Raw genomic sequence first — 22,395 nt, 5'->3', positions numbered from 1 at the left:
GCTCCCTTAATCTGGGCTCTACTTTATGGAGTAGTTAGGAATGCATGGTAACATGCATGCATTCGTAGCGTAGCAAGCGCACGTGTTACTCCTAGCTACTTACATTTGAGTCGTATTAGTCGTGTCACTTTGTCCCCTCCTACGCGACTTCATATGTATTGTCATTAATTATTAAAATAACACTTAGTGGCTAGATACACTTTCAATCACAAACGGTTGTGACTGTATAATACAAATAGACGGATTTATAAAAATCATTTATGGTTCATTCACATCTAAATATTTATCTTGTATAGACATATCTTTCTTAACACTTATATGAAAATATTTTATCTAAGAAACTATATGCGATATATATCTGGTTTCAATTAATGATTCTGTGTACCTTGAAGGCCGTCGTTGCTCATGTCACGCCCGGTGGCTGGCGTCGCTGTTGATCGGTCACAGAATCTGCATGCATGATGGCATGATGCCTCGATGGCAGCCGCCCCGCGACTGCGAGTGCTCCGATCTCAAGTACCTCGATGATGTTGACCTAACCAACATGTACCTACGTAACTTTCGCCTGAATTCTTTCCTGACCAAGCAGCGTAACTCAGCTGGTACGTTAACTCTTTCTTAACTAATTATTTAGAGCTAGCTGGAATTAAGTCTAAAAGTTTCAGCTCGTACTTTAAATACCACACACACACACACAGAGGAGTTAGATCGATCGAGAATCTAGCTAGCTAGTATGTAGCTACTGCATTAGGTCGATCGAGATCAACTCACCTCCCTTAATCTGGGCTCTACTTTATGGAGTAGTTAGGAATGCATGGTAACATGCATGCTTTCGTAGCGTAGCAAGCGTACGTGTTACTCCTAGCTACTTACATTTGAGTCGTATTAGTTGTGTCACTTTGTCCCCTCCTACGCGACTTCCCAGGCAAGGCACTGAATTGACCTCGATCCACTTCTAAGCTAGCAGGCTGCCCTCCGATGCTCAAAGTCAAGTCTCTGCGGTGCCATCCATCTCCCATAAGAACCCCTCATCTCCGCACACACAATCACAGCCACCCAGCAGTAGCTAGCCACAGAACAGATAAATTGATCATACAGATCGAGGAACAACTTCATTGAAGCTCCTGCCTCAATGGTGGCGGGGCGCAGCGGCATGTTGGCTCAGCAGCTGGTACTAGGCTGCCTGGTGGTGGCGGTGGCCCTGCTTGCGCTGTCGGGCGGCGTGGACTCGGCGACGGGGACGAACGGGACGACGCCGGTCGTCAATCCCCCGCGCCGCACCAAGTACATCCGTGTAAGCTCCAAAAAGCGCAACTACGAGGTCTCCTGCACCGACGAAGGCAATCCGTCGTGCTACATCCGCTGCCCAACGCGATGCCCCAACTCTTGCTTCGTCTCCTGCGAATACTGCTTGAGCTTCTGCCGTACGTACCGATATATAAAGCTCCCTCGATCTCTTCATTTTTTATCGGTCCTTCGCCCTTACCATAATTACAATATATACCTTTTCTAAGTACATATATATTGCCGTACGTACCCTTACCCATTTGAATTTCATGTGCATATTATACATGTAGAGTGTGATATCTTCCCGGGCACTTCTTGCGGCGACCCTCGCTTCACCGGCGGCGACGGCAACACCTTCTACTTCCACGGCAAGAAGGACCAGGACTTCTGCATCGTCTCCGATGCCGACCTCCACATCAACGCCCACTTCATCGGCAACCACAACCCCGACCTCAAGCGCGACTTCACCTGGGTGCAGGCCCTCGGCGTCAGCTTCGGTGAGCACCGCCTCTACATCGGCGCCCGCAAGGCCGTCGAGTGGGACCAAGACGAGGACCACATCCAGATGGCCTTCGATGGAGTGCCTCTCGACGTCGACACCGTCAAGAACGCCCGCTGGGTGTCCAAGGCCCTGCCCGCCCTGTCCGTCACGCGGATGGACGCTGTCAACACCGTCATGGTGGAGCTCGATGGCGTCTTCAGCATCTCGGCCAGTGCCGTTCCCATCACCGACGAGGACAACCGGATCCACAAGTACGGCAGGACGGAGAGCGACAGCCTCGTGCACCTCGACCTTGGTTTCCAGTTCCATAACCTCACCAAGGACGTCGACGGCGTGCTTGGCCAGACCTACCGCCCTAACTACGTCACCAGGCTGAACATCACGGCTAAGATGCCGATCATGGGCGGCGCACCAAAGTACCTCTCGTCGGGTCTCTTCTCGACGGACTGCGCCGTCTCCAAGTTCCACCGCAGCGGTGGTGTCGTCACCACATTCGCTTCTTAAAATTAAGGAGCTCTATAATCGAAGAAATAATAAGCTATAAGCGCTGGTGCTTAAACCATTAATCCGAAAAAACTAAGGAGCTCTATAATCGAATATGTTCTTCACTATTGATTGTTTTGAGAAAATGTGACATGTAATTCTTGTTCGAATTTAAAGTCATCTGACTGATGAATAAATTATGCTTATGTTAAATTTTATTCATATTTGTGTTGAATTGTTCAATTGGAATCGTGGGAGGAGTCAATGCGTGTAAAGGAATTACAAATTTACAATTAATTCTTCAACCACCTTGAAATTCAGATTCTTTAATTGAAATTAGCGCACCATTTAAAATTCATAGTCTTCAATATACTTGCGATTCATGCTCCGGTCGATGGTGAAGTCTTCTTCTTAATTTGGTGACGATGGTGGTGTCAGGCAGTGGATTAGGGTTCATGTTTGTCAGTGCCTCTAGAATTTTCTAGGAGCCTAGCTAGGGAGGAATCATCAACTAACTGTAGGATTTGTGGTAGGGCAGCCGCATGCGGTTGTGGTGAGAGGCGGTGATGTTAAACCAGTGTCGGCAAGGAATCAGACATAAGTGGAGGTTGCTGATAGTGGGGTGATGGTAGAGAAGCTAACCGATGGATGGGGATTTTGCCGGTAGCTGCAAAGGGAAGCAAGAACAACTATTGGGGAACCGGCTCCTTTACTTTACTTTAGCAGTATCATGACTTTGTTCCTCTGTGAGCCGTCTAGATTTGATGCTACAACACACAATAGTATTGCTACATCAAAATCATCGCAGTATGTTTACACCCAATGCATGTGCTACAGTGCTTTACTGTTTGCGACACTGTTCACCCACTCACAACTTATTGTTTATGGCACTGTTCACCCATGCCTTTTCTTAGCAACATCAGAGGATTCAAGTCCAACTATTGGAATCGGCTTCTCTCACTTTGCTTAGTCAAATGATAAACAGTACCATGATTTTATTCCTCTACCATCGGATTGGAATAGATCGTCCAAATTTGATGCTATAGCGCACCACACATCGGAACATATGAGACATCGAGAGGTGGGGGCATAAGAGTATGGGGGTGGGGCGCTGTCACGTTGACTAGGAGGATGTGATGGTGGGCTGACTCGAGTTTGAGGGTTAGCTTATTCTGCGAGGGATGAGGAAGCAGGAGAGCTATTTGATGGAGATCGAAGGTCGAAAGGATGTGCACATCAAATTCAGAGTTGACATGAAATCGGGCTAGCTCGTTACGTTTTTGGGCTAAGAGAAAAGGCAGGCGGGCACTATGGTGGGCTGGCTCGAGTTTGAGAACGATGTAGTCGGCTCGCCGTGCCCATCCGGTGGCAACGACAAGGTTTCCACTATGGGCGTTGTGTCGGGTGCACAGTCCCGCCGTTGTGACATCGTCGCACAAGCCTCCAGGTGGTTAGTGACCAATAGTGGAGCGTAGTCAAATGACTCCTTAGAGATAAGAGTGAGCGTTGGAGCCGAAGACAGACATGTTATCTGACAGAACGGGAAGGACTGCTCGTCAAAAATGACGTGACGAGAGGTGACCATGCGACTCGTCGTGGGGTTATAACATCGATAGCCTTTGTGGTTGAGAGAATATCCTAGGAAAACGCAGATGGTCGTAGAATGGGCTGGCACTAAGGAGGAGCTCAAAGGGAGCAACAAGTAATGTCGCCATGCACGGTCGCCAATTAAGGAGGTATGTAGATGTGGCAAGAGCTTCGGCCAAGAAGTTTGTTGGTAGAGAGGCATTATTATGCCCATTTATTTATGTTGAGATTCGTGCTAGAGGAGTATGTAAAAAAAAATATAAGGTAGGTAAGAGAATTAATTGATATATGAGTATAAAATGGAAGGGATGGACAGATGAGATAGACCATATATGTGCAACGGCATACGGAGTTGCATTTTCCTGAAGGAGACCTCGTAGTTGCGCTTCTTGCCGAACTGCATGTTTAGGTTTGAGGGTGATGAACTTGGAGTTGCAAGGGGGCACGCGGCCGTTCAACCGCTTGCGACGTGGAGACCTCCCCGCCGCTGAGGCGACGCCGCACGACAGCACAAGCGTGACCACCAGGTAGCCTAGTACTGTATGTTGTTGTTCACCCACTCACAACTTACTGTTTGCGACATTGTTCACCCATGACTTTACTTAGAAATATCAGAGGATTCAAGTTCAACTATTGGAATCGGCTTCTCTGACTTTGCTTAGTCAGATGATGAACAATATTGTGACTTTGTTCCTCTACCATCGGATTGGAAATAGATCGCCTAGATTTGATGCTACAGCGCACCGCACACCGGAACATATGAGACATCGAGAGGTTGGGGCATAAGAGTATGTGGGTGGGATGCTGTCACGCTGACTAGGAGGATGTGATGGTGGGCTGACTTGAGTTTTTGACGATTAGCTTATGCTGTGAGGGATGAGGAAGTAGGAGAGCTATTTGATGGAGATCCAACGTCGAAAGGATGTGCACATCAAATTCAGAGTTGACATGAAATCAGGCTAGCTCATTACGTTTTCGGCCTAAGAGAAAAGGCAGGCGGGCACTATGGTGGGCTGGCTCAGGTTTGAGAGTGATGTAGTCGACTCGCTTGCCCATCCTGTGGCAATGGCAAGGTTTCCACTATGGGTGTCGTGTCGGGTGCACAGTCCCGCCGATGTGACGTCGTCACACAAGCCTCCAGGTGGTTAGTGACCAATAGTGGAGCGTAGTCAAATGACTCCTTAGAGATAAGAGTGAGTGCTGGAGCTAGAGACGGACATGTTATCTGACGGAACGGGAACGACCACTCGTAAAAAATGACGTGACGAGAGGTGACCACGCGACGCGTTGTGGGTTATAACATCGATAGCCTTTGTGGTTGAGAGAATATCCTAGGAAAATGCAGATGGTCGTAGAATGGCCGGGCACTAAGGAGGAGCTCAAAGGGAGTAACAAGTCATGTCACCATGCACGGTCGCCAATTAAGGAGGTATGTAGCTGTGGCAAGAGGTTCGGCCAGAGGTTTGTTGGTAGAGATGCATTATTAGGTTCGTTCATTTGCGTTGAGATTCGTGCTAGAGGGGTATGTGAAAAAAAATAGAATAAGTGAGAGAATCAATTGATGTATGGGTATAAGATGGAAGGGATGGATAGACGAGATAGACCATATATGTGCGATGGCATACGGAGTTGCATTTCCGTGTAAGAGACCTCATAGTTGCGCTTCTTGCCGAACTGCATGTTTAGGTTTGAGGATGATGAACTTGGAGTTGCCCGGGGCACGCGGCCGTTCAACCGCTTGCGACGCGGAGACCTCCCCGTAGCTGAGTCGATGCCGCACGACAGCGCAAGCGTGACCATCAATCAGCCTAGTACCAGCTGCTGAGCCATGCCGCCGCGCCTCGCCATTGTTGCCACAGTACAATTTATCGACGAGGATCTTGTTCCTCGTTCTGTGGCTATGGTGCCTGCAGGCTGCTATTTTGCGGTGATCGTGTGTGCGGTGACGAAACAGTGAGGTTCTTAGCTGTCGGGAGATGGATGCATGGAGGCCAGATAAAGAAATGATGATGATATGCGACTTACTCCTAATCGACTTTGAGGAGCTAGTAGCTAAAGTGGAGGTCAAGCGAATTATTTGGGAACCAAGTCGCGTAGGAAGGGACAAAGTGACGATTATAATACAAATCAAATACATGTACTTCTACCTGATGAGCTGCTAGCATGCATGCATAAATTATAGGGCGAGGAGAGTTGACCTACGTACATAAATTAAGGAGATATTCTGAACTAGCTTCCTTCAATTCGTCTCTCTCTGTGAAGTATGATCACAAAAGTTTCGACTTATATATTATCTAAAAAAATGGTTTCGACTAATATAATTCCAGCTAGATGTAAAGAAAGAAGTAGAGTATCATCCGAGTTACGTACGCTGCGGCTTGATCGGTCTGGAAACATTCACCCATTCAGGCCAAAGATACGTACGTACTCCGTCAGGTCAACTATTAAGCCCAACTTGCGCGCGAACACTGAACACACTCGCCGGATGCATGGCGTCGAGGCATGCATGTTGATCGATCCGTAACACATTCATTTGCTGCATAGTACTGGAATTATATGAACTAAGATATCAAAATGGTTATCATGTTTTTACCTGGACATATATTACGAGATTTAATACAGACAAAACTGCATAACGAGACAATTTTCAATCTCGATATGTAATTTATAAAGAAATGGATTGGACGGCTAATTCCGACACAATAGCAATAATGATGCAATTATTCTTTGCAAAGATGGCTTTTTTTGCGTGAACATCCCCTGTGTCTAGTTAACTTGTTGACACATTTATTTATGCTCTCACGATTGCTTACCAAATGATTAACGTGTGGAGTCATTCTTGTTGCGTCGACGTCAATGCGAATTAAGGTAACTTTAATTATTAGTAGCTAGGCCCGGGCGGTGACCATGGAGATGCCGGCGAGCGCCGCGCGGAACGTTGCGACGGCGCAGTCGGTGGCGAAGATGTCGGAGGAGACATACTTGGGCGCCCCACCCATAACCGGCATGTTGGAGCTGACGCCGAGCTGGTTGATGTAGTCGGGGCGATAGGTCTGGCCGAGAACGCCGTGCACGTCGTCGGTGAGGTCGTAGAACTTGAAGCCGAGGTCGAAGTGCGCGAGGCTGTCCTCCTCCGTGACGCCGTAGTTGTGGATGCGGGAGTCCTCCTCAGTGATGGGCACAACGTTGGCCATGACGTCGAAGACCCCCTTGAGCTCTACCATGACGCCGTTGGTTGCGGCGGTCCTCGTGACGGACAGCCCCGGAACGGCGGTGGACACCCACCGTGCGCCGCTCTCCTCGGGGATGGCAAGGGGCTCACCGTCGAAGGCCATTTCCAGGTGATCGACGTCGCTGTTCCACTTGGCGGCTTTCTGGGCGGCCATGTAGAGGCGGTGGTCGTCGAAGCGGATGCCGAGGGCCTGGATCCAGGTGAAGTCGCGGCGCATGGTGGGGTTGCGCTTGCCGATGAAGTGGGCGTTGATGTGGAGGCCGGCGTCGGTGAGGATGCAGAAGTCGTGGCCCTTTTTGCCGTGGAAGTAGAAGTTGTTGCCGTCGCCGCCGGTGAAGCGCGGGTCGCCGCAGGACATGCCGGGGTAGAACTCGCATACTTGCACGATCAATCACAAAATGAAATTAAAAACATGCATGCGTGCATGAGCTAGAAACACAAGCTTGTGATGAAGAGTATATATATAAGTGCAACATGGTGCGTACTGCAGAATGTCTCGCAGCTGGGGCAGAGGACGATGCACTGGTTGGGGCATGGCTTTTTGCACTTGGCCACACAGCCTGGTTTCTTATTCTTGTAGTCATAGCACGCTGTGTCCTGGTTCCTCTTGAATTGTCCCGGGTTGATAACTTGGGAGTGCGGCGGCGGCGGCGGCAGCGGCAGCGGCGCAGGTGCAGAGGCGGCGGCTGTGCGCACCACTGAGACCACCATCACCACCACCAAGGCGGCAATAATTGCACCTGCAAGCTGCCGGGCCATTGCTAATACTATGAGAGCTTGGTGTGGAGGTGGGGGCCAGGGGAAGGCGAAGGTGCCCATTTATATATATCTACCTAGGGTGCGCTAGTTGCTGGTCGCGTGGACGTTCTGTTTCCGACAACACGCCGAAAGATTGACACCTCATTATTAATGGATCTCAAAGCACAAGTTATGGCAAATAGACCTTTATACAAACCGTTTCTACAAATAGATTGCTTGAAAAACTATATGTAAAAATAGACCCTTTTTCTTCTGTTGATGCTAACGGGGCGGAGGTATAACGTCTCAGCGTCACCTTCTTTGATGCCGAGCCTCTTGCCACACGTCACACGTTCGATGTCGCTTGCTGAGGGATCTTAGGGCCGAGGACTTATATTTAGGATAAGAGGAAGTATGCCACAGCTGCACATGTCTGTTAGCAAATTTGGATGCTAAACTCATGTCAAACTCACTTTGTCTCTTTGAAAAAAATTAGTTTTCATTTGGTAACAAAAACTTAGTCGGGTACCTTTTTAATCATTTATACTGCGCCATACACACCACATAATTGATTAAGCTCCACATATATATGTGCTTACTAGAGCATAAATCGTTGGAGTTTTAATAAGAAAGTGATTAAAATTTTCAATTTTGTTTTCCCATTTTCTGAAAAAACAAAAAGGAAATTTGGAGGGGGTGTTGTATGTAGCGGGGCCACCTGTCATCTATAGCAAGAGAGGAAAGCGAAGTATGCATTGTTGCTGTGTGCAATGGAAGCACAACTGAGAGTTGGGAGGAAGGGGATGTTCTGAGTGCGCCTAACTCCGATCCCGTCCGTGAGCTGCGACGGCGACCAATTCCTCAAGTGCGCCGGCCGGCGATCCGATTCTCGAGGCTCCCTCGTTGGGTTCATACATAGCGGCCTGCGCTCCCTGTCACACAAGCATACATACAGGTACTAGCTCCTGCTCCTCAAAGAGAAAATTATACAGAATTCCACCGCTCCCCATGAACGGGGTGAGAGCGTTGGGCTCACTGGATCTACGCCGGCGAGGCAGCTTTTCTATGAGTGTCACCCCCTCTGCGGTACTGTGCTACAACCTCCCAATCCTCAATCCGCCGGTCGTCTTGTCGTGGCCGCCGAACGTGCTAAGCGTTGGCAAAGTCGGGGTGCTTGTTCTCCCTAGGACAGCGTCACAGACGTGCTTTACCTTGCATCTGCAGCTTTCGTCGTCCATCTGTGAGAAAATCTCTTTCCTCTTCTCTTCTGTGCCTTTAATTTGACTGCACGATTATTACAAACAAGTCACTATCCCTATCAAGTGTCCCACTTGAGATCACTAACACATTCATTTGCTTGAATAATATTAGATAACAGTATTTGCTGGAGCACTGGAGCTAGCTATATCATGATTTCTTTGCAGCATGCCATAACTTATAAAACAACCTTCGATAAACACTGGATTCTCATTGCTTCCTTTCATTTGCCCGAAATTTGGATGCATGATCTTTTGAAATTTCTAAGTCATAGTCACAAGGGTATCAGGAGTTTCTATGCTATGAGCATCTGAATTGCGCAAATTAATCTTGTGGGCGTTCAATTGCACTGGTAAAAAAAAAGTCATTTTAGGTTACATGCAATCAACATATTTAAACATTGATCATCAATATCTTTTTTATATTTTGAATAAACTTTTAATAATGTTATAGCTACTTTTGTCTTCAAAAGTAGTTTCATAATATTATAACTTCGTTATATTGTACATATATTTTGTAATTATAATTAGTGGTCAAAGTAGTGTCTCGGTGACCGTTTTAATATCCAAAACGACACTCTTTTATGACTGCAGGGAGTATGTTGTATTGAGAATTAAGATATCAAATGGTTATGATGTTTCCTCATGAACAGATGAACTTATATTAGGAGATTTAATTAAATGCAAACCAAAGTAAATAACGAAAGATGTCTTCAATCTCGATGTAAACAAATGGACTGGCGATTAATTCCAGCAAATTCATGGCAATGACGATTACAATTATTCCTTGCGAAGAAACATCCCACGTTCCTGCGGACAATATTATATTATTTCTACACTCATGATATTGATCTGGGCCAAATGATTAGCGTGCCGTGGCATGTTTTGTTGGACCGACGGCAATTTAATTAGTTTTGAAGAAACTTTAGTAGGCCCTGTCGGTGACCATGGAGATGCCGTCGCGGCGGGCGCCAAACCTTGCGACGGCGCAGTCGGTGGCGAAGATGTCGGAGGAGACGTACTTGGGCGCCCCGCCCATGATCGGCATGTTGGAGCTCACGCTGAGCTGGTTGACGTAATCGGTGCGATAGGTCTGGCCGAGGACTCCGTGCACGTCGTCGGTGAGGTCGTAGAATTTGAAGCCGAGGTCGAAGTGCGCGAGGCTGTCCTCCTCCGTGACCCCGTAGTTGTGGATGATGGAGTCCTCCTCGGTGATGGGCACAACGTTGGCCATGACGTCGAACACCCCCTTGAGCGCCACCACAAAGCTGTTGGTTGCGGCGGTCCTCGTGACGGACAGCCCCGGCACGGTGCGCGACGCCCACCGTGCGCCGCTCTCGGTGGGTATGTGGATGGGCTCGCCGTCGAAGGCCATGTCAAGGCGGTCGACGTCGCTGTTCCACTTGGCGGTCTTCTGGGCGGCCATGTAGAGGCGGTGATCGGCGAAGCGGATGCCGAGGGCCTGGATCCAGGTGAAGTCGCGGCTCATGGTGGGGTTGCGCTTGCCGATGAAGTGGGCGTTGATGTGGAGGTTGGCGTCGGAGAGGACGCAGAAGTCCTGGTCCTTCTTGCCGTGGAAGTAGAAGTTGTTGCCGTCGCCGCCGGTGAAGCGCGGGTCACCGCAGGACATGCCGGGGTAGAACTCGCATACTTGCACGATCGATCACAAGAAGAAATTAAAACATGCATGCATGCACGAGCTAGAAACACACAGCTTGTGATGAAGAGTGTATATATATAAGTGCACGCGCATGGTGCTTACTGCAGAATGTCTCGCAGCTGGGGCAGAGGACGATGCACTGGTTGGGGCATAGCTTCTTGCACTTGGCTACGCAGCCTGGCTTGTTGCCCTCGGAGTCAACGCACGCCGTCTCCTGGTCCCTCTTGAATCTTCCCGGGTTGATAACCTGGGCGTGCGGCGGCAGCGCGCGCGGCGCAGGTGCTTGCGCAGCTTCAGAGGCGCACAGTACTAGGGCAACCACAACCAAGGCGGCAACCGCACCCGAGAGCTGCCGTGCCATTGGTGGCGCTAATGAACTCAGCTCGCGCTATATGATCTGGGTAGCTAGCTAGCTGTGTGTTTTGCTGGTGGGGAGGACGGAAGGGGAAGGTGATCGATGCCAATTTATAGGCCGGCTGGGGTGGCCCATGCATGAAGCGGGAAACCGAGTGAGATAAATATTTTTACAGTCAGTTTTTCATGACAGTTCATTTAAAAGTCGACTGAAATTATTAACTTATTTGTAGTAGTGCTCGTTCCGCCTGGGCCGGGATGAACGTACGTACGTCGGTACTAAGCGAGAGAGCACCTCGTACGTAAAGCGGTTAGAGCATCGCTTCAAGTGCATGCATGCTGCGCGCATCTGAATATGGGCAAGAAGCCTGCTGCTGCTGCTGCTGCTGCTTTCTGTGCACAAATTTAACAATGAGCTAGCCAAGATTAATTTTACGTACATGCATGTGACTACCATGCATGCAGGAGTGGTGGTCAAATCATTTTTTTTTTTACCAAGGAATCACTTGCAGATGCAGGCAAGCAACCAGTGTAATAGTATCTAGCTAAAAAGAATTGAAATATAGTTTGCCACCAGCAGGGACGGCCAGAGATTGATTAGGACGATGAAAAGGTAAACACTTTGCCGAATAAGTCAACTAGCTACTTGTTCGCTCAATCACGCCATGTACTAATTATAAACAAGTAATAATTAATTAATAAGTCAGTCTTTACATCTGTCGACTGAATTTTTTTTTGACAAATTAACCAAGTTTTACAAAAAGCTCTGACATTAGAAAATTGGACTAAAGAGTCTGAAATTTTCAGAAATCAAATGACAAATTTAAAATTGATCATCCTAATGTTCATATGCTTGAGTATGAGTTCGAGAATTCGGACGATAATGATGCTGATGTGTGTAGCCGAATGGGCTTGGTCTTCTAAGTCTAAACCATTCGTTTGCTATTCTCTTAAGTTGATTCCTCCCAAAAATCGGCAAGAAGAAATTAAATTTACTTTTGATGTAGCCAAGTGTGATAGGATTTTCGATTATTTGCTACAAGAAAAACAAATTAAACTTCCTCATAGTCATATAATTCCACCATTAGAAAAATTGAAGAGGCGAGCTTATTGTAAATGGCATAATTCTTACTCTCATGCTACTAGCGATTGTAATGTCGACAGATTCAATCAGCCATTAACGAATGATAATTTAAATTCTCGGAGATGCAAGTTGATAAGCAACCGTTCCTGGTTAATGTAATTAATCTTCAGAACAAGAGTGTTCTAATTCGTCCAACTCAAACTGAATTAGCTAAAGGAAAAAATGTGATCGTCGGTGAAGATAGGCCAAAACCTTTGAGAGAGAACAAGAATTTGCTAAGAGCAGTGCTACTTGAGAAGACTCCCGAAGGCAAGGAATTGATCAAAGTTGTGTTGAACACTTCGACCCCCGGGAGGCATGGCAATGCTAGGATGATCAAACCCAAAAATCCGGAGGTTGGCAGGTGGAAGATTAATAAAGCCAAAGGACATGACAAGTTTGTGAAATTCAAACCCATGTTCGAGCAACTTCTGTCCAAATATAAAAAGGATAAGGCCGTCCAAACTCATACGAATCGATCAAATAATCTCAAGTGACCAAAATCACCTTTGAAGCAAGAAGTGTATGGTCATCATCAACCAAAGGAGGATTGTGTTGCTGCTACTCACCCACCACTTGGGCCGGCACCATGGCCATAGATGCCTCCTCCGATGTCTTTTCCTCCTTGCCCAATCTAGGGTTATAATGGTATGTGGATGCCTCCTCCTCCTGCGCAATTAAATTATTTTTATCCGGGATGGACAACACCATGTAGACCAGTATTTGATAGAATACCACGTCCTGTCAATGACCGATTATGGCAGTCTAGTGATGTTCGACATGATAGAAATGCGAAGAAGGTATACCGGGTCAAGGAAAGTGTTGTTTCTATTCGAACTTCAGATCCTAGTACTGCTGAAACAAGGACCATTACTGCTAATATTATTGAAATAGGGTCAATGAAAGTGGTAGGCGAAGAGCTTGGTAAAGAACCGATTGCTATTAGCAATAAATCGGTCACATCTGAAAGTATACCTACTGCTGCGTATGTTGTTCCAAATGATGATAATTATGAGGCAAATAGCAGCTGGTGGTGTCCCTTCGGCTTATCTCACACAAAAAAAGAGAAGATTGCAGCGGCTACGCAGACAGGAATTAATGGAGCAGCAAGTTGAAAAATTGCGGTATGACACTTTCAATGAAGTTAAGCCAATGAAACCCGCGAAGCAAGTGTGGAGACCCAAGGTAAATGCAATGATAGCTCCTACATCAACCCATTTTTCAGCAACAACACTGGTGCTTATACAAGAAGACAAGGAAGATGAGGATTTGATTGATTATGATGATTCACCGGTGCACCCTAGTGATGCTTCACCGACCGAAAGTATGGATATAAATATGGTTTTTATGTTACCTTTGGAATTTCATGTTGTAGATGAAGGTAAAGTGGCTCAATTGAATTTGGGGTCAAAAGAAGCTGTTTTAGAGAAGCCAAGAGAGACAGATCGGCATTTGAGGCCCTTGTATGTGAAGGGTCATATTAATGGGAAGCCAATTTCTAGGATGCTGTTGATGGTGGAGCTACTGTAATTTGATGCCATACTCAACTTTCAAGAAGCTTGGTGGAGATGATAGCAAATTAATGAAAACTAATTTGGTGCTCAATGGATTTTCATGTGATTGTAATGAGGCCAAAGGGGTTATCTCTATGGATCTCACTATTGGAAGCAAGACATTATCCACTGCCTTCTTCGTTGTCGAGGTGTAAGGTAACTATAGTGTTATTCTTGGGCACGATTGGATTCATGAAAATGGTTGTGTGCCTTCCACCTTGCATCATTTTTTAATTCAATGGGTGGATGATGAGGTAAAGATAATTCATGCGGATACTTTGGCCTATGTTGCGTTGGTTCATGCTTTAGCCGATTGGAGATACGACAATGTTCAGTGCTTGCATTGATTTTAGAGATTTGAATAAAGTTACTCCTAAAGATTAATATCCTATGCATGTAGCCGACATGGTAATCAATGATGCTTCAGGATATAGAATAATTAGTTTTTTTGATGGTAATGCTGGTTATAATCAAATTTTTATGGTCGAGGAAGATATGTCTAAAATGGTTTTTCGTTTTCTTAGTTTGTTTGTTTATTTGAGTGGGTTGTTATGACTTTTGGTTGAAAAATGCCGGTGCTACTTATCAAAGAGCGATGAATTTAATTTTTCATGATTTGCTTGGTGTCATATTAGAAGTATATATTGATGACATAGTTATTAAATCAGATGGCAATAATTCTCATGTAGCCGATTTACGTTTAGCCTTTGAACGAATGTGTCAGTATGGTCAGAAAATAAATCCACTCAATGTGCTTTTGGTGTGTCGGCTGAGAAGTTTTTAGGCTTTATTATGCATGAGAAAGATATAGAGATATATCCTAATAAAATAGAAGCTATACAAAAAGTTCAGACGCCTACCTGTAAAAGAGATATACAGAAATTTCTGAGCAAGGTGAATTACCTGAGAAGATTTATATCAAACTTGCCCGGCAAAATCAATGCCTTTTCACCTATACTTCAGTTGAAAAATGTGACCGAATTTACTTGGCAGGAAGAGCAACAGTGTGCATTTGATAAGATTAAGAAATATTTGTCTACTCCTCCGGTGATTCGGACGCCTAAAGTTGGATTAACTTTTCGGCTATATATTGCTGCAGGAGATAATATGATTGGTGTTGTTTTGGTACAATAACTTGATGGTAAAGAGTATGCAATCGCTTATTTGAGCTGACATCTTCTGGAAGCGAAGACAAGATATACTTTTATTGAAAAATTATGCTTATCGCTATATTATACTTGCACAAAGTTAAGGCATTATTTGCTATCCAGTACTTGTGTAGTAGCATGTCAAGCCGATTTGATTAAGTATATGTTACAAAAGCCAATTTTGAGTGGTAGAATTGGTAAATGGGCTTATGCACTTATATAATATGATTTAGCTTATAAATCATTGAAATCTATGAAAGGTCAAATTATAGCTAATTTTATTGTTGACTATCAGATTGATGATAAGCATGATTTAGATGTCGATTTTATATCTATTAAACCATGGAAGCTTTATTTTGATGGTTCGGCTTGCGGAGTTAGACAAGGTGTTGGTATTATTTTTTGTCACCAAGATGTGCTGTTTTTAAAACATCTTGTCATCTAGAATATTTTTTAACTAATAATCAAGCCGAATATGAAGTTCTCTTGTTAGGATTAGAAATTTTGAGCTCCATTGATGTGAAGAACATAAAGGCTTTTGCTGATTCGTTGCTAGTTGTGTAGCAAGTTTCCGGTAATTATCAATATTTTGATAGATCACTAAATAGTTATCTTATAACTGTCTAGATATTATTGCTATTTTGGATGATTTCACTATCAATCATGTGTCTAGAGGTAATAATTTTAGAGCTATGATTTAGCACAAGGGTTATCAAGTTGGTAGAGGTAAATTCTTTGTGATTGAAAGACCGATGCTTGAAAGTGTTGATCCTTGTATAGCCGAATATAAATTTTTAGGTTCAGTTGTATCTTATTCATTGGGAGACAATGTTGAAGTTGCTGAAGGTGAAGATTGGAGAAAGTATCTCATTGATTACTTGAAAAATCCAAGTAAGAGTGTCGATAGAAAGATTCGGCGGCAAGCTTTCAAGTATACATTGTTGAATGATGATATATAACATCGGAATGTGGATGGTGTGCTTCTCAAATGCTTGGATTCTATTGAAGCTAGAATTGCTATGGGAGAAGTACATAAAAGCATATGTGGCACACATCAATCAATGTGCAAGATAAACTGGTTATTGAAGAGAGCTAGTTTTTATTGGACTACTATGTTTAATGATTGCTTCAGGTATTATAAATGATGCGAGGTGTGTCAAAAGTTTGGTGATATCCAATTAGTTCATGCTGCTATGATGCATCCTATTATGAAACCATGGTCGTTCCGAGGTTGGGGTTTGGATTTCATTTGCTTTATTTTGGTGGCTATTGATTATTTTACTAAGTGGATTGAAGCTGTTCCTCTCAAGAACATGACATATAAGGAGGTAATTGACTTTATTTTAGATCATATTGTTCATAGATTCGACATTTCGCAGACTTTAACTACGGATTAAGGTACTTCATTCATGTCGCACCAGGTATGTGAATTTGCCGAATCATTGAAAATTAAGCTTCTTAACTCATCTCATTATGCTCAGGCCAATGGTTAGATCAAATCTAGTAATAAAATTTTGATTAAACTTATCAAGAAGAAAATAGAGGAACATCCCAGGAGATGGCATGAAGTTTTTATCAGAGGATTTGTGGGTACATCGTATATCTAGATATTGTACTACTAAAGTAACGCCGTAAATCCTAATGCTTTGAGATTAGTCGAGCAGAATAATCTATCGACTGTGAATTATTATGATCTAATGATGGACATGATTGATAAAGTGATGGATGAAAGGTTGAAAGCTTTGAGATAGATTGAGAAAGATAAGTTGAGGGTAGCCAAAGCTTACAACAAGAAGGTAAAAGCAAACTCATTTCAGATTAGTGATCTTGTGTGGAAGACTATTTTGCCTGTAGGATCGAAGGATAATAGGTTTGGCAAATGGTCTTCGAGTTAGGAAGGTCCATACAGAATTGTAAGCATTGTCTCTGGAAATTCTTATTTGTCTGAAAGTTTGCAAGAAGAGAAATTGTCTAAAGCTATTAATGGACGATACTTAAAGAAATTTTATCCTAATGTATGGCAATATGCTTAGAAGAAATAAGGCCAATATATTAGCTACCACCGTCCTAAGGTATTCATGGCCGATGTCTTGATCATCGCCCTAAGAAACGTAAAAGTAGAAAAAATATATTTTTTGGACGCAAGCTTCACCAAAAAAACAGGGGGCATGTGTTGACAAGCGAAATTGGCATGTTGTGAAGAATTTCGGTTCTGAAAGTTTTCTGGTTGATCGGTGAACAGTGGTCCGACCAGATGAACAGCAACCTCCGACCAATGAACAGTAACCTCCGACTAGTGAACAGTCATCTACGACCAGTGAACAGTGATTTTAGACGGTAAATAGTGATATCAGATTATTGGACACGATCAGTGGTCGTGACCAATGACCAGACGACCAGTGAGCATGGTTTGTGTATTTAGTTGGTCTCCAGACAAATAGAAGAGTTGTTTGATTTGAATTAGAAGTCTTAATCTCTTACGGATAAGATATGCTGCCCTTTAAATATGAAAGGATCATAACCGATTGAGGACATCAAGTAACCGACCAAACACAATTTACTTTACCTTTCGTCTTTTACGTAGCTCTCGTAGTCCCGTTCCTTTTTCATATCTATATTGCTTCATGTTCTTGATCTTGACGATCAAGGATAAATCGCCGGTCACCCGCACTCCGACGGGGTTCCTCCCGAGCGTGGGTGATGAAGAAGGTTCGATGACGTAGCGTCACGACCAAGGTATTTTAGGTGCTGCTCGCTGAATATTGCACATAAAATACTCGGCGTGTTTGACGTGACAACTTCCGCACTCCGACGGGGTTCCTCCCGAGCGTGGGTGATGAAGAAGGTTCGATGACGTAGCGTCACGACCAAGATATTTTAGGTGCTGCTCGCTGAATATTGCACATAAAATACTCGGTGTGTTTGACGTGACAACTTTTCGCGTCAACAGATGTCTACCGATTCGAAAACTGAAGATTTACCTCTACAGTTATTCTGGGCGATCTCTCTCGTGTAAGTTAATTTGTCTTCGATCCAACGAAAAATGTTTCCATGATATTTCTCAACCGGAACTGTCAGCGCTTCTGGAATTGTCAAACGAAATATGGTTTTGTAATAAAAGCCTGTATTGTAAGATAAGGAAAACGTACAAAAACAAGAAGAAATACACACTCGTATGTAAAAGAGATGGAGAAAACAGCTGTTCTAACATACTGACACGGAAAACTAAAAACAAAAAATACAAACAGGTCCCTTAAGACTCCAGTGCTTGCTAAAAATAGAAGCGAAAATACAGAGGATGTCCATCGGCCGGGGACATGCCTCGTGTTTCTCCAATCCTGGACTTAGCAGATAGCCAGAAGACGGTAAAGGAGGAGCTCAGATCCACTCGTGACAAAACCACAATCAACGAAAAATGTTTCCATGATACAATTTGGCTAGCGAAAAAAAAAAGTGTGCCACAGGAGTGTAAGCCCCGTTCTGTTGGTCCAAAGGGAGACCAAGTGAATAACTGTGAGATCGGCCATTTGACCCAGAGCTGACTCCCTACGATTGGGCTCCACACGCGTCTCAGCCCCCCACCGAGGCGGGGAGAGCCAGCTCGTGGGCCGTTCCACGTCTCCGTGGGCGCATCGCTGCGCATGGGGGCCCGGGGACTTTCCAGGGCTGGTTATGCCCGCTCACTTCATCCTGTGGCGTGCCAGTAGCGCCCCCTGCGCTCGTTTATAAACGCGGAGATTTAAAACTGAACTAGCAGTATGGGACTATTATCATCAGACAGCCTCAAATGTGTCCGTGCATCCGACGACACGCACATCGGCAGCTTATGGAGTTGTGGGCCTCCTAATCACCCCAAAGCCCAAACCCGCGCGCGCCTCAGGGCTCTTCGTCCACCCCTCGCCCCAGCCGCCGCCACGCCCATGGCCACCACCACCACCACCACGCGCCGCCGGCCGCGGCGGGGCTCCAAGGGCCCCAACTCCGACCTCTCCCGCACCCTTACCGACTGCACCCGCCGCGGGGACGCTGCCGCCGCCATGGCCGCATTCGACGCCGCCGTCTGCGACCCCGACGCGGCCACCGCCCCCCGCCTCGCCGCCCACCAGTACAACCAGCTCCTCCACCTCCTCGCCACCGCCGACCGCTCCTCGTTCCCCAGCCCAGCCGCTGCCGCCCGCCGGGTCTTCGCCCACATGCTCCAGGCCGGGGCCGCCCCCTCCGAGGCCACAATCACCTCCCTCGCCCGCGTCACCGCCTCCGACGAGGCCTTCGAGCTCGTCGCGACCATGAAGGAGAAATACGGCCTCACCCCGCGCCTCCGTTCATACAGCCCCGTGCTCGCGGCGTTCCGGCGAGCCGGGGAGGCCGCGAAGGCCTACGCGGTTGAGGACCACATGAAGGCCTCCGGTGTCTCACCTGAAGAGCCCGAGCTTGCGGCACTCCTAGATGTCAGCTCGAGGGCTGGGGACGTGCACAAGGTGTATGAGTATATGCACAAGCTGCGGCAAGCAGTGGACTGCGTCAGCGAGGAGACTGCAGCGGTGGTGGAGGGTTGGTTCAGGAGCGAGATGGCGATGATGGCCGGTAAGACTGAGTGGGATGCCACTCAGGTGAAGGACGCCATTGTGGCGAACGGTGGTGGGTGCCATCGCCTTGGGTGGCTTGGAAGGGACCCATGGACGGTGCAGCGAGTGAGAGTTGGGGCAGATGGTCAGTGTGGAGGGTGTGGATGCCGGCTAGCTTGTGTTGATATTGACGTGGAGGAGACGCAGAGGTTTGCTGATTCTGTCGCTGGTTTGGCCCTCGAGAGGGAGACCAAAACAAATTTCAGCCGGTTTCAGGTGCAGATCCTCTCTCTGGTTGCTGTATTAACTTGTCTCTCTAGCTAAATTGGTTGATATGCCATAGATTTTGTTAATTCTTGTTACTTTGCTGGCAGGCATAGTCAAGCATTCATTTGCTTACTTTAATTTGATCTAAAAAGTAGCATTGCTTTGTGTGATCAACAAGAACATACATTGGAAAATTAGATAGGGAGATAGTAGCTCGCCATTTTCTTCAACAGCTACTTACGGTGCTATACTGCTATGCTGTGGCATAACTGAAAGGTAGTGTGGTAATATGCCCTATTTGCATTGATTTCCATATCCTTCAGGGAAACTTGTGAGTCTGTGACAATAAGGCATCCTTAAAACACCTTGTGGTTTCTTGTCATGCCTTTACATAATTGCTGGCGTAAATCCTAATAATTAGGCAAATACATCATTTATAAACCATCCTATAACCAAAGCACTGCATTACATGTCTAGGTACTAAAGCTAGCTTACTGAAGTAATTAGGGGCCAGTCAACACATGCTTCAGATACTCTATTTATTGGACGCTTGTATTGAGACAATATCAATTTGTATATAAAAAAAGGTTTCACAATTTGAGTAATATGACTTCTATAGGAGTGGTTGGAAGCAAATAACGAATATGAAGCTATAGTTGATGGTGCAAATATTGCACTGTATCAACAAAATTTTGCGGACGGCGGTTTCAGTTTGACTCAGGTCTGTGCACCGTTTTACACTGAATTTGACATTTTGATGTTGCCAATTAAGCCAGATGTGCTAATTCATGTTCAATTTTTCATGCTTAATATAGAGCAGTTGGATGCCGTTATAACAGAGCTATGTGATAGATATAGTGGAAAATGTCCACTTGTTATACTGCATAATAAACGAATTGCCAGGCTTATGGAAAATTCATCTAATAGACATTTGATTGAAACTTGGAGAGCAAACGGGGCACTGTACACTTCACCAAGTGGGTCAAATGATGACTGGTAATGCTCCTCAATTTCTAGTCTTCAGTATCCCTGCACATACTGTTTTGCTTGGTGCATCAGCTTAAAATATTACTGTATGCTAAATTCTCAAATACAATTGGAAACACCTTGTGCGCACTGTTTTTGTAAATTGGGAGGTGTATTTTAACCTGTAATTTTGCACAGATCAGTAGCATGTACAGTTAGATTTTATCTTTAATTTTCACCAATCCCTCATTGTTATGTTTCACTCCTGGATGTTTCTAATTATACAAGATGCAACCTTTCAGGTATTGGTTATATGCAGCAATCAGACTGAACTGTTTGCTTGTGACTAATGATGAAATGAGAGATCACATATTCGAGCTTCTAGGATTGTCCTTTTTCCTGAAGTGGAAGCAACGTCACCGAGTGAGCTCTGCAAAAACAATTTTATAGTTTCCATTCTCCGTGCATAGTTTATTAGCACAGATGCCTGGTTATAGAAGTTTAGACTTTAGAATGCCAGTTTGAACTAAAAACAATGTAATTAGTTCAGGGCCTTGATCCTTTTGAAACCTGTTTTGTTACAACTGTGCAGGTCAAGTACACCTTTAATAAAGGAAAAGCAGTGCTTATGATGCCACCCCCTTATTCTTCAGAGATTCAAGTAAGTGAGTGTTTCAGGCATATTCTAGAGCTTAGTATCTGCTGTTTGCTCACGTGATCTTCATTACAGGAGTCGGAGATGGGATCTTGGCACGTGCCGATGGAAGAGAAGTCTGGTGATGAGAGAGTTAGGATTTGGCTTTGTATTAGTAGGACAGGGAGCTGCAAAGTACTTGATGAAGCTCCTGTGAGTAATGGAGTTGTCCAGGATTTACTTCCAACTGAGGCATCTAATGGAATGCAGCAGAGGCTACCAGAAAATAAGGCCGAGTCAGTAGCTGGTAAAAGAAAGGATAGATATTGATCGCCTATCCAGCTGCAGCATCTATCGGGGAGTTGCCATCGGTGAGAAATTGAGGCTTACTATGTCTCTGCAGTCTTGGCTGTGCATTCAAATGAGGCGGTCCGAGAATAGGGATGCAATGATAGTGCCATCCCAAGTCTGTGGGATGACGAACATTGTTAATCAGACCTAGAATCGCTTGAAGTTGTGCACAAATTGGGTTATATTTCAGGCGAAATTTTTTGGCACCAAGGATTCGGTTGCATCCATGACTAATGACACACTGGGAAACTGAATTTGGTTGTACCTTTTTTCCTTCCTCCAGTTAATGAAAAGGTGAATTGCATTCTGGATGCATGATAACCTTTCCAGTTGACATTGTTTAGCGATACCTTTCTGAAACTCTTTATCAGAATGTTGTACTAGCTAACGTGGTTTTCTTCTTTTACCAAACGAAGCGGTATTGGGATTTTTATTTTACAAGATTACAGATCTTAACCCATCATCCGCATCCAATATATATAGCGAGAATAAACCAGTGCACCGAAGGAGAAATGGAAGTTTTAGGATCAAAATCATTTCCTCAAGAAACAGAGGGGTCAGTGTGTCGCCTTGTATTTATACTATTAAAATTGATTTTCCAACCCATGTCGTGTCATGAACGGTACAGCCAGACTGGATGTTGGTGTGTATATGAAGTTGATACTATGCTAGATAGCTACAATTCGAAT

General features: G+C 45.2%; 4 protein-coding genes across 4 annotated transcripts; 2 read left to right on the top strand and 2 right to left on the bottom strand.

Annotated features, from left to right (window-relative positions):
• The first annotated feature begins 1,032 nt into the window (after positions 1-1,032).
• On the top strand, positions 1,033-2,480 carry LOC133910260 (uncharacterized). The gene is made up of 2 exons (XM_062352773.1): positions 1,033-1,424; positions 1,578-2,480. The coding sequence occupies exons 1-2, from the start codon at positions 1,133-1,135 to the stop codon at positions 2,291-2,293; spliced, it is 1,008 nt and encodes a 335-aa protein (XP_062208757.1). The 5' UTR covers positions 1,033-1,132; the 3' UTR covers positions 2,294-2,480.
• Positions 2,481-6,479: 3,999 nt separating this feature from the next.
• LOC133910258 (uncharacterized) lies at positions 6,480-7,868 on the bottom strand. Its single transcript, XM_062352772.1, has 2 exons — positions 7,577-7,868; positions 6,480-7,469 (listed from the first exon to the last, which is right to left on the bottom strand). The coding sequence occupies exons 1-2, from the start codon at positions 7,848-7,850 to the stop codon at positions 6,748-6,750; spliced, it is 996 nt and encodes a 331-aa protein (XP_062208756.1). The 5' UTR covers positions 7,851-7,868; the 3' UTR covers positions 6,480-6,747.
• Positions 7,869-9,995: 2,127 nt separating this feature from the next.
• LOC133910257 (uncharacterized) lies at positions 9,996-11,106 on the bottom strand. Its single transcript, XM_062352771.1, has 2 exons — positions 10,848-11,106; positions 9,996-10,735 (listed from the first exon to the last, which is right to left on the bottom strand). Exons 1-2 carry the CDS (start codon positions 11,104-11,106, stop codon positions 10,011-10,013), a joined length of 984 nt encoding a protein of 327 aa, XP_062208755.1. The 3' UTR covers positions 9,996-10,010.
• Positions 11,107-18,666: 7,560 nt separating this feature from the next.
• On the top strand, positions 18,667-22,029 carry LOC133909681 (proteinaceous RNase P 2-like). Its single transcript, XM_062352217.1, has 6 exons — positions 18,667-19,764; positions 20,375-20,476; positions 20,576-20,751; positions 21,024-21,144; positions 21,314-21,382; positions 21,452-22,029. The coding sequence occupies exons 1-6, from the start codon at positions 18,682-18,684 to the stop codon at positions 21,683-21,685; spliced, it is 1,785 nt and encodes a 594-aa protein (XP_062208201.1). The 5' UTR covers positions 18,667-18,681; the 3' UTR covers positions 21,686-22,029.
• Positions 22,030-22,395: the final 366 nt, after the last annotated feature.

This window comes from Phragmites australis, chromosome 2, assembly GCF_958298935.1.
Source record: "Phragmites australis chromosome 2, lpPhrAust1.1, whole genome shotgun sequence".
Lineage (NCBI taxonomy): Eukaryota > Viridiplantae > Streptophyta > Magnoliopsida > Poales > Poaceae > Phragmites > Phragmites australis.
Note: the sequence above shows the minus strand (reverse complement) of the source record. Positions and strands in the feature narration are given on the sequence as shown.

Bases quoted from the DNA above. Each gene is read 5' to 3' on its own strand.
- LOC133909681 (XM_062352217.1), top strand. From the start codon at position 18,682: ATGGGACTATTATCATCAGACAGCCTCAAATGTGTCCGTGCATCCGAC. The intron at 19,765-20,374 runs GTGCAGATCCTC...TGACTTCTATAG, and splicing joins CAAATTTCAGCCGGTTTCAG to GAGTGGTTGGAAGCAAATAA. The intron at 20,477-20,575 runs GTCTGTGCACCG...AATATAGAGCAG, and splicing joins GCGGTTTCAGTTTGACTCAG to TTGGATGCCGTTATAACAGA.
- LOC133910258 (XM_062352772.1), bottom strand. From the start codon at position 7,850: ATGGCCCGGCAGCTTGCAGGTGCAATTATTGCCGCCTTGGTGGTGGTG. The intron at 7,470-7,576 runs GTACGCACCATG...TGATCGTGCAAG, and splicing joins CAGCTGCGAGACATTCTGCA to TATGCGAGTTCTACCCCGGC.
- LOC133910257 (XM_062352771.1), bottom strand. From the start codon at position 11,106: ATGGCACGGCAGCTCTCGGGTGCGGTTGCCGCCTTGGTTGTGGTTGCC. The intron at 10,736-10,847 runs GTAAGCACCATG...CGATCGTGCAAG, and splicing joins CAGCTGCGAGACATTCTGCA to TATGCGAGTTCTACCCCGGC.
- LOC133910260 (XM_062352773.1), top strand. From the start codon at position 1,133: ATGGTGGCGGGGCGCAGCGGCATGTTGGCTCAGCAGCTGGTACTAGGC. The intron at 1,425-1,577 runs GTACGTACCGAT...TTATACATGTAG, and splicing joins ATACTGCTTGAGCTTCTGCC to AGTGTGATATCTTCCCGGGC.